The sequence below is a fragment of the Pygoscelis adeliae genome, unplaced genomic scaffold (assembly GCF_000699105.1).
Source record: "Pygoscelis adeliae isolate BGI_AS28 unplaced genomic scaffold, ASM69910v1 Scaffold114, whole genome shotgun sequence".
Classification (NCBI taxonomy): domain Eukaryota; kingdom Metazoa; phylum Chordata; class Aves; order Sphenisciformes; family Spheniscidae; genus Pygoscelis; species Pygoscelis adeliae.
Window position 1 is genome coordinate 1,695,114 of NW_008824587.1, and position 11,069 is coordinate 1,706,182.

Genomic DNA, 11,069 nt, shown 5'->3' on the forward strand with positions numbered 1-11,069 from the left:
TAAATATTTAAAACTGCTTTGTGTTTCTTTCTGAAGAAACTTATAGCAGGGATTAATTTTTACACATTCTGCCTGCTCCGCTAACGCCCTTCAGCAAGGTTAATCTTTGCCCGATGCAAGTTTGAAAATTAAATCCACAGTGGTGTACAAACTTCCTGTGCAGTTTGATTCAATTTCTTTCATTTGCCACCAAAATGATATACGCACTTCAAATACACAAATGCTTCCTCTTAGAGCAGATAATTCATGAATAGACGGTCCCCTCCTTCCTTCTCCCCCTCTCTCTCTGTTGTGTATCTTAATTAACGTTTCAAGTCTAGCAGCTTTTTGATTTCCGTTTCAACAGGGTCTCTGATCAGCCTGCTTGAAAGGAAAACCTTAAAGAGGGACAATTTTTTTCTGGTGGCTGCTCCTGCTTTCTCCTGAAATTCAATGCCGTGCTGGCAGCAGCGAGGAGCAGCTCCAGGCTGGGGTCCGACCTGCAGCGGAGATGCTTCAGCTCTCGGGGAGATGGGGGCTGAAGTGAGGCACTTTTCCAACCCTGGGAGCCCCCAGCAGACGTTTGGATGCGAGTTATCACTGCAATTCCAAAGAGACCAAACTCTTCACCATGCTTATGTATGTGGACAAGAGACCACCCATGGCGGAGGGACCCCACTAGCAGGTCACGGTCCCTGCTCAGCCGCCCAGATGAAGTTTTTGCACTTAAAAAGGCACAGTCTGTGCATCTTTTCCCTCCGGTCCGCAGGCAATGGCACAACCGCAGCAGTCCCCGTCCCTGGGGCTGCAGGGCAGCGCTGCAGTCCAGCACCCGCCTTTTGCAGGGCTGGGATCATGGCTTGGCCACACTAGGGGATGTCCCCAAGGTCAGGCTGGCAGTCAGCACCGACACAATGCTCACCCGACGTGGTTACTCTCTTGAGCACCCCAGGGTGCTCAGGGAAGGTTCTCCCAGGTGCAGCCCATGGCTCTGCCCTTCCTGAGCCAAGGAAACGGAGAAAAAGGAAAATTTGCCGAGCTAAGGAGCAGCTGAATAAAAGCCAAGCACAGTGCAGAAAATTTTCTGCAAAGAACATCTCGTTGTCAAATTAACTTCTTAATAATTGGGCAGAATGAGAACGCTAAGTCCCAACACAGGGCCCGAAGATGGCACGGTTGCTCTCTGCATTCAGCTGTGTCGAGCAGCAATTCCAGGGGTGCCTCTGAACGTGACAGCCTGCACCTTACAAAATGTAATTTTAGCGCTTCAGAGCTCTCTTAGTTATGCATCCCTTAAAAAACAAGCGTGTTGGCTTCTCTCTGAAGGAGAAAAACAGCTTCTTCTTTAGGGTTTTCATGTGTTTGATTTCTTTGGGGTGTTTATTTTTGCTCTGGGCTATTTGAGAAAACCCATTAAATACAAGCATAAATTGCTAAGTTTTGTTTGCTATGAAGGTAGAAACACGCAGGGCCTGTCTGAACTATTGAGTTTGTGCCTCTGGAGAAAATAATTTTGCTGTAATGATGCCCCAGGATGGAAAAAATCTGCAGCCAGAGAAGTTACAAGGAATAAATGAAATGGTGATAGGTGCCATAAATAAAACCACAGCACATTAACACTCCCCCTGCTTTGGAGATCAAAGGCAAAACCAGCTTTCAGTGCTGTGACTTGGGGAAAACCCAGAGACAGCTCCAAATCCAGCAGGTTGCTTATATGCCCAGGGAAGATGCTGGTACTGAAGCTCTCCTCGACGCGAGAGGGGACCGCCATTCCCCCCAGCTGGAAGCGCCGAGGGAAGGATGAGTTAAGAGTAAATTATTTCCAAGGCTGTAATGATCCAAAGGATTGCTCCGTGGTGCTTTTGCAGGATAAACCTGGTGGACCAGAGCTCGGTGCTGGTGATTTTGCAGCGACAATCCCTGGTCGGTTGCTAACTGCAGCACAGCATCCTGCTCCTCTGAAGGAGAGATGGAGACCAGCCCGGGGGGAAGCTGTCCTGGTTTCGGCAGGGATAGAGTTAATTTCCTTCCTAGTAGCTGGTACAGGGCTGTGTTTTGGATTTAGGATGAGAACAAAGTTGATAACGCACACAATGTTTTAGTTGTTGCTAGGTAATGCTTACACTAGTCAAGGACTTTTTAGTTTTCCATGCTCTACCGACTGAGAAGGCTGCAGGTGCACAAGAAGCTGGGAGGGGGCACAGCCAAACTGGCCAAAGGGACATTCCATACCATGGGACGTCAAGCTCAGTACGTAAACTGGGGAAAGCTGGCCGGGGGGGCCGCTGCTGGGGGACTGGCTGGGCATCGGTCGGCGGGTGGTGAGCAATTGCACTGGGAATCACTTGCTTTGTGTATTATTATTGTTATCATCATATTATTATAATTTGATTTCAATTATTAAACTGTTTTTATCTCAACCCACGAGTTTTTCTCACTTGTGCTTTTCCAATTCTCTCCCCCATCCCACCGGGTGGGGGGGAGTGAGCGAGCGGCTGCGGGGGGCTTAGCTGCCGACCGAGGTTAAACCACGACAGAAGCACTGCAGACCTATCGCACATCCCAGTGCTTGGCTGTAGGCGCTGAATGCCAGGGCTGGTATTCAAGCTTTGTCTTTTCCTGTCGTTGCTCAAGTCACGAAGCTCTACTTTTATACTCTCTAGTGTCAGTAGTGCCTCCTGCTTGAAATCAGAGCTTGGATTAAGCCAGGTGCCTTGAAAAGCATTAAAGCCCTGCGGTTTTGTGCCATTGCGTAACGGCAGGAGAGCAGCACTGGTTAAACAGCGACTGACAGATGTTGAGAACATTAACCCAGGTCGGCTTCAGAGGTTGCTCTTGCCTGAAAGTACGAAAAATACATGGAAAGAAAACAGAAAAGGAGGAAAAACCAGCAGAAGTCCTCACTGCGGTGACATGATGATTTATGGGCAATTATGATAAAACATTGCTTCCCACCTGCTGCTCTCGCACTATGCAGCATGGCGGAGCAGAGGGGAAAGCGGAGCGAAAAGGGAGAGCAGAAGAGGAGGCTGCGTCAGATAAGCTCAGATTCAGCCCTCAGCAGCACCAGGCGGCTGCAGGGCCAGATCCTGCCCCAGCACCTGCCGCAGCGCTGGGCAGAGCCTGCGCACGGGCTGCCCCAGCTGGTGAAACACAACTTTTCTCTGGAAAGAAGGGGTCGGGTCGCACAGCACTGGCAGGAGCCGGGACTGTTGAGTATTACAGAGACCGAGCACAGCTGACAGCCCTTGCGCCAGTACCTCCCATTACTGCTGCAAGCTGAGACATCGCTGAGTGTTTCTAGCCACGCTGTGGGTGAAGGTCCCGGGCATCGCTGCCGCCGCAGGCTGCAGCCTTCATCCGAACCCCGGCAGAGGATGGGACGCGATGCTCTTGGCAGAGGGACACGAGTCTTGCAGTGCCAAGTGACACAGGAATCAGCCTGATGCGACTCACTGCTGCAGCAGCGGTCTGTCCTGCTCAGATCACCCGCGTTAAAAAAAAAACGTGAAAAACAATCTAGAAATTGTCTGTCTGGTGGAGCGCCTAGCTGGTAGGAAAGCCAGAGCAGTGAATTTGCAGTGGCACAGTTCCTGCGCAAGGTGTTAAGAGAGAGGGGACACGTTTGACTTGCACTATATTAGCTTTTGCTAGAGGCTCTGCAGCTTAATTTACAGGTGGCAGCGAACTGCCAGGAGGCATCTCCAGCTCGCTTGCTCTTCCTCATAGAAAGTCACGGAGAGGTTGGTTTTTTTCCTAGAGTTGCAGGTCAGATCAGTTCTAGTCTTTTGATAGAGACATTAATGAGAAGAAAAAAAAAAGTCAAACCAGGCCCAGCTGGGGAGCAAATGCTGGACAAAAAGTAGCTGAACAATGAAAATAGCTCTAGCTTGCCTTGTAGGCTGTGAAAGCCTCACTCTACCAAACGCTTTACATATTCTCTTCACGTTAAAGCACATTCCTCTTCCCTTCTTGTTATAGCCTCCCACTTTGTCTTGCTGTTTCTCTCTTTCCAGGAGAGCTTTAGCTGCACTAAGGAAGCCCAATTCTTTGTATAAAACACCCATTCACAGTTTTTCTTCTGGGTTGTTTCCCCAAATTCACTTAAGACCATAGGGAACAAGCACCCAGGATCCGGTCTCTAAATTTAATCATAGCCAACACCTCTTTTTTAGCCATTTTTATTTTTACCAGTCTCATGTAAACACGGTATTTAAGGAGCTGAGAGGAGCATCGCTTTGAGAGATAATAATAGAGCAGGGTGCATCCCAACCAAAGCTGTCGTGTCTTGCAGAGAGCAAACGGTGTGATCACGGTGTGTCCCCGCACGGCGCAGATCGGACCGGGAGCGGTACATGGCAGAGCTGTGCCTCCCCCGGTGTGCTGCACCCCCCAGCCCGGGCCGCTGAACCCCGTCCTCCTTCCCCACCGGCTCCCAGGAGGAGCAGGAACGCGCCTGTCACCGGTGGTGCAGCCCCAGGGTTGAAGCACGACTTAGAGGGACCTGCATTTGGGAAAAGCCGCTTTGCGCCGCGTCGGGCGGGTGCTGCCGTGCAGGCAGCAGGGCTGGCAGATGGCAAGCCCGTGGCTCCGTCCCAGCCTGCCCCCGCACACCGGCTGCTCCTGAGCAATGGGTGCGTTAGGCTGCGTTCCGCGTGGCCTCCTGTCCCGAGGGTAACCTCTCAGGGGAGTCTCAGGTGGCTAATACATGGCTGAGCTTACACTGAAGGCTCTTTTCTCTGCCCCGCTGCCTACTCTTACAAACCACGCGGGAATGCGCTGTTTTAGGGACAGCCACTGCTCCACCAGCTGAAGCGAGCCAAGGGGCTCTGAGGACCAAGACCTGGGGCCCTTCCTCCAGAACAGCGTTAAAAAAAATAACCAAGGAGAAAAAAAATCCCATTTTACCAGCAGAAAACAAGTCACGCAGCAGTTCATGTTTTACCTTCGGAAACAGCCAGGAAGCAAATGCACGCATCCTCGTGCCTGGGGCAGCTCAGGTAACTGGATGGGAAAAAACTCTTCGGGCTTCACCTTCTTTCTTAATACACAGAAGTACATAAATCCCAGCTAGTTAAGCCCCTGCCTGTTAGAAAAAAACACAGGCAGAGCAAAGCAGACACCAGTAGCCTTACAGCTTCCCCTTCCCCTGCCCAGGCTGGCTCAGCTGCTTTTAAAGGCTATTGGAAACACAACTGGGCTCAGCTGCACTTGGTTAACTCTCACTCCCCGAGTTGTAGCAGGGGTAGGTGCTGCTCTGCTCCCCCCAGGGCTGGTGTGGGTGCTGAGCTTAGTCCTCTTGCTCTCCTTGCTGCATCCCAAGGTTTGAGCTGCTGACCCTGCCCTTGCGCACCATCCCCGAGGTAGGGGAGGCAGCCGCTGTGCTGGGGCCGTGCCTGGGCAAAGCCCCTGGCACGTGCATGAGTTTGGGTTGAGCAGTCCCATCCTCAGAGCAAAACGGAGCCGTCTTGGGTGCTCACACTCTGGTTGGATAATCTGCTGCTTTCTGTTGTGGGTCATCCAAAAATTACCTTCCATGTTTCACCTGGCAGACAGAGTTACTACAGCGTAGCTCTAGCACCAAACCACAGACTTTGCTACACAAAAAGAGATGAAAAATACACCATGGCTTCTGCATCCGGCAGCTCCAGAAACAGTCAAATCCTTGCTCAGATCTCTGCTTTTTCCTAAAGGTGGATCAAAGCTCCTCTCAGCAGTGAGACCCTGAGGCATTTGCTAGAAGTGTTTGCTGCAACCAGCAACGATCCAGTGCAGATCACAACTAGCAAGTCAGCACGGAAGAGGTTAGCGTCGCCTTGAAGTGATCACCTTAGATCAGGCAGATCTAAGTAATTCAAGCTCTTTTCCCCCTGGTTTCTTCCGCCAGCTGTGGTACCTCTGCATTTCTGGGATCCATTTGGATGAAGATTTGGCCATAATACCCCAAGATTTCCCAAAAACTACTCCTACAAGCTAATTATATACTGAGACTAAAGGACTTTGGCTCCTTATCTGAACATCTCAATCCGAGATCTACCACTGATTGCAACCAAAGAATGGAGAGGCTGATGAGACACACAACTTGGCGTGGTCATTGCAAAGCGTCGTGCATAGAGGTGGGTTTGTGCGCCCCTGTGTGGGTTTCTACTGTACGTACCTGCTGTGTTGCAAATAAGGACACGTTTTCAAGGTGCAGGTGTCTTCTTGAACCTGCAAACCAGCAGCACCAACCAAATGGATCTTTGCAAGAAGCCCCCGACAACCAGAGCGATGCAAATCCAGCAGCAGCGGCGGCTGGTGTTGGCAGGCAGATACGTGTGATTTCTTGCAGTGGTTTCCAGAGGAGCCATCATCTTGCAAGTCCCTGGAGTGAAACCCGCAGGAGGTAAGGAGAGGATGAGCAAAGTGTTCCCCCATGTCACTTCCCCCAGCATGTCCATGCAGCAGCACCCTCGGGCTGGTTTGGGGTTGAGGAGCTCACCAAGAAGCTGGAGAAATGTTTTTTTTTTGGTTTTTTTTTCCCCCCTGAATTTGTCTCGGGGATGAGAAGATCAGCCAAAGCAAAGGCTGCGGTACCAAGCAAAGACTCCTCGGGTGCCGTTGCCGGTGGGGTGGAGACGGTGGAGAGCTGGTGGCCACCTGACCTTCTCATCCAAGTCCCAGCAACTGAAATCCCCGGGTTGGATTTTTGCACTGTTGGGTCGATCCGAGTTTCTCACTGAGAAAAAAAAAAAAAAGATTCCAGGCCTGCAAGTTCTCGCTCTGATGAGTTTGATTTATTATTTCACAGTATATATTACCTTTAAGCACTTTCACCGCTCCTCTGATGAACTCTTCAGGCTCCACTGAGCAGAGGGGTCATGGGGAAATCACGCTGCAATCAACTTCAAGAAGACATTCACATCATGTTGGTTTAGGTGGAAACAGTAAACTTGATTTATTGAAAAAAAAATCTATTACATTTATTCCTTTATTACACAGGTTTAAAATATTTAAAAATAGCTCTTATGGGCATTACACTTAAATTTTATGACATGTTTATTGGACTTTGAAGAAATGTACAATATGTCATTTGACACTATATTTTAAAAAGGGCCTTATGTACTAAAATTTTTTTCCATAGGTTTTATTTTTCTTATCAACATTTGTTCAAGTCATATATATTAAGGGAGGAGGGAAATAAAATTACACAAAAAGAATGTCTGCAAATACAAGTAGTAATTTTATTGCAATATACCGTAGCTAAGTGGTCTGGGGAAATCGGAACAGTTTGGAGCTCAGTACAATTACAACACTGTGGAATTCAACAGAGGATTTTTTTTTTTTTCTTAAAGCAAAGAAATAAAAGGAAAAATAAAAGAAAAAAGCTCCCTTAATGAAAATTTATAACAGAATCACATGACCTAGACAGACGCACACGTGTGTACATACATCAATATATGGCTTATCTGTTGCAGAGAGGAACGTGCAACCTTTTCTGACCTTCCCACTATTCCTGAACAAGGCTCTTGCCAAGGTGACCGAGAAGCTGAATTCTCCTATATATTATTATATACTCCTTTTCACTGCTTCGCTGCCGGAGTCTGCAGTTTTTAGGGTAGCACCTTTTTTTTTTTCTTCCCCCAAGGGGAAAAGAAAATACGAGAGAACGCAACAGAAGAAGGGAGACGGATGGACTCGGCTCTCCCAGACCGAAAAGCACCGCGCGGCATCGCCGCTGCCTCCAGCACGACTTCGCCTGCCCTTCCTCGGCTGCTGCTGCTCTCTGCTTGGGAAGGAGGGGAGAAAAGACATCATATATAGGCTTTTCTTCACAGTAAATGTGATGTCTTTTCCTTTATGGTGAAAGCCCCCCCCCTTGGCTCAAGCTTTGCTGTGATACTCCAGGCCAAATAATAATAAAAAAACCCACCCTGCAACATCTATTTTCCAGCTGAGAGATCTAAACGAGGAAAACGGCCAGGGAGAAAACAAACAAACAAACGGAAAAAGAAGATGGTGTCAGCAGGTTGCAAACAGAAAAGGCTGCATGAAAGAAAAACAAAAAAAAAAAAGCCATCCTGGCAGAGCCACCGTGGGAAGACCAGGAAAATTGCAGACTCCCGGGAGCGCTCGGCGGGCAGGCACCCGCGCAGCTTCAGCATCACGTCAGGACATCCAACAAATACATAAATTAGCACCACAAACATTCAGAGACTGAGTACAATCTGGTATGGTTACCACCGTACAAAATGCATGAATATTCTTGGAAAAAAAAAAAAGAAAAAAGATGTACGCACATTTAATACTTTTTCTACACGGGCCGTATAAGCTACCGCAATACAGTTAAGGAAAGGAGTGGGTCTTCTACATAACAAGTACAAAGGTGGCATGCATTTATAATCAAAGACTGTAGCAAAAGCCTACAGTCTGTGTTGAAAGTGGCTAAAAAGCAAAGGCTGGTGTGAGATTGGCCAATGGCAGGGTATCACCAGTGTTGTCTTAAAGTTACTCAAATAGATAGCACCACAGAGAGACACGTAAAAATAAAAAGCACCTTTTTTTTCCTTCCTTTTTTTTTTTTTTTTACACTTTGTATTCAGAGAGGACAAATGGATTTCTCCTGCCACTGCAATCTGCCACTGGGAATGGATTTTTTTTTTTAATTATTCTTTTAAAAGAATGCTGAAGGAAAAAAAGAATTAATTTAAAACATGTATGTTAAGGTAAGCAAAAGTGTATAAAAAGGCAGGGACTCAAAGCAGATCCTGCTTTTAGATCAGAGTTTTGTAGAAATCTTGTTACGAAGTGGCCTTTGATTTCCTTATTTTGAAGCGAATCATTCCAAAAGGCATCTGTGGCTCGGGGGGCTGGTGTGCCACTCATTGGGCCTTCATCCTGCAAAGACTCGTGCCTGGGCGTAACCCCAAGCCCCTCCAGATCCAGGCTCGGGGTTGGGAAGAGGCAGGGGCGGTGGGGACGTGAGCCGCCGTCTTCGTTCCCAGGTGGATGCTTGGCTGGGATGGTGGTGGGAGAGATGGTGGTTTTAATACAGACAGGGTCACATGCATGTTTTGAAGCCAGAAACATTTAAACATTTAAAATAATATACAATACAAATATTTACTTACAAACATACAAAAATATAAGCACCTTTAATACATGGGAAAGAGATGCCCAGTGTGACTTTTAGCTATCAAATTCATGGGGCTAAATTTTGTAAAACGTAGAATTATGCGATTCAATGGAGATATTAAAAATTCTGGAAATGGCCATGACATCTACTTGCTAGAGCCGATCCCAATCTCGTGGAAGTCAACAAAATCCCTCCGATGAGCTTTGGCAGGGTTTAGATTGGAGCCAGGACTGCTGGGACTTCAACGTCAAGCTGAACACAGGAGTTTCAAGTTTTTTCCATTTTTCCTTAGAAACACACACACACGCTAATGTATAGACAAGCGCTCGGTATCGCTTCGTTGCAAGAAGAAGAAGAAGAAGAAGACAGAAGTCTTTGATGGTGGTGGGGTCTGCTCGGTGGCCGTGGAGCAGCAGCGGTGGGAGCAGCGGTGGCGGCGGCGCAGGGACAGGTCTCCGGGCCACACGTGCAGCGGTCGGTCATGCGATTCTGCGTCTGTCACGGGAACGGTCCTCTCGGTCGGCGGTTCGGTACGTGTGGGTGCGGTGGCACAGAGGAACTCGGGCAAAACAAGGAACAAAACGGAAAAAAAAATAACCCATCGCTGTCCAGTTTCAGAACGTGCATGTGACAAGGAATTCTTTTTTTCTTTTTTTTTTTTAATTAATTAAATGGCGCAATGAGGTTACGAGGTTGCTCATTTGGAGACTAGTTTTCAGGTGGCTCTTAGCCCATGAAGCAAGCTGGTCCCACCTCGAATCCAAATTTCTGTGACGCTTCTCCGAAGTCATTGAACATGATGTCGACTATAGGTACTTGCTCTACTTTGGGCGTGTTGATTTCCAGGATAGTCTTCTGATAGCCCTTCTTTGCCTGATGGGGAGAAGAGGGAGAGAGAGGAGCTCTGATGATGCCTCCAACCCAACAACAGCAAGTTATCGTGAATGAGCATTCACCGGTCAGCTGGGAACACAGTGACGATCTTGCCCAGGCATTTTCTGAGCGGAATTAGAGGCACCCAGCACCAACCACACATTTGCCCTGCAGATTTAGCAGACGTGCTCTCAAAGTGGGATGGTGACCACTGAGCAAACCCCTGGGAGATGACTCTCCTGAGCCCAGACTTTGGAGCAGAAGAAGCTGCTGCCATGCAGGTCAAAAGACACCATCTCTGCTGTCAGCACATCTCAGAGCTGGAAGAGGAGCCTGGTAAAATTGTTGTGGCTGTGGTATAGTTGTTTTGCCTCCCCGAGAACACACATGGGTTGTTGAGCAAATATGAGCGATTAAATTTGAATATATTAGTTTGACTATTTTCTGAGCAGTACCGAAAAGATCACATTTAAAGTTTGATAGAATTCACAAGGTGACGTTGTCTTTTTATCGTGCCTGGTAGCCATACAGTTATTTCCGAAATATAAATAATTATTAGAGGAGCAGAGTGCACCCGAGGGCATACAAAGCTGCACAAATATGTGAATTTATGGAGCAGCTTTTGGCTCTACCTTACCCTCTGATTTGTGTGTCTCAGAAGAATAAGCTATATCACAGCTACTGAAAAAGGGCTGTAAGATCAGGAAAAACACATTCAAGTAATGGCCTGAACGTTAACCCTGGAGATCCACCGGCGCCGGCTGCAGCAGCCTCCATCACGGCCGGAGCGCGGGTCCTCCCAGGACCTCTGCGGCAATGCCGCGTCGGACAGCCCAACCTCATTTTTCACACATAGGGCTCAATTTTAAATACCCTGCCTTCTGATAGCCCTTCTTTGCCTGATGGGGAGAAGAGGGAGAGAGGAGCTCTGATGATGCCTCCAACCCAACAACAGCAAGTTTTCATGAATGAGCATTCACCGGTCAGCTGGGAACACAGTGGTTCAGGAAGGATGACCTACCGGGGTACGGGAGACGGTACAGGAATACAGGAGATGCGGAGCCTCTTTCTGCCAGGCTGCAATAAGCTCCCTTAGCATGTT

At 48.2% G+C, this 11,069-nt stretch overlaps 1 protein-coding gene across 1 annotated transcript in view; it reads right to left on the bottom strand.

Annotated features, from left to right (window-relative positions):
* Positions 1-9,525: 9,525 nt before the first annotated feature.
* Positions 9,526-11,069, bottom strand: part of COL5A1 (collagen, type V, alpha 1) — a 122,989-nt gene continuing 121,445 nt past the window's right edge. The window contains exon 66 of the mRNA XM_009322151.1: positions 9,526-9,967. Coding sequence (XP_009320426.1) covers positions 9,821-9,967 — 147 coding nt within the window. The 3' untranslated portion in view covers positions 9,526-9,820. The remainder of the gene's footprint in view (positions 9,968-11,069) is intronic.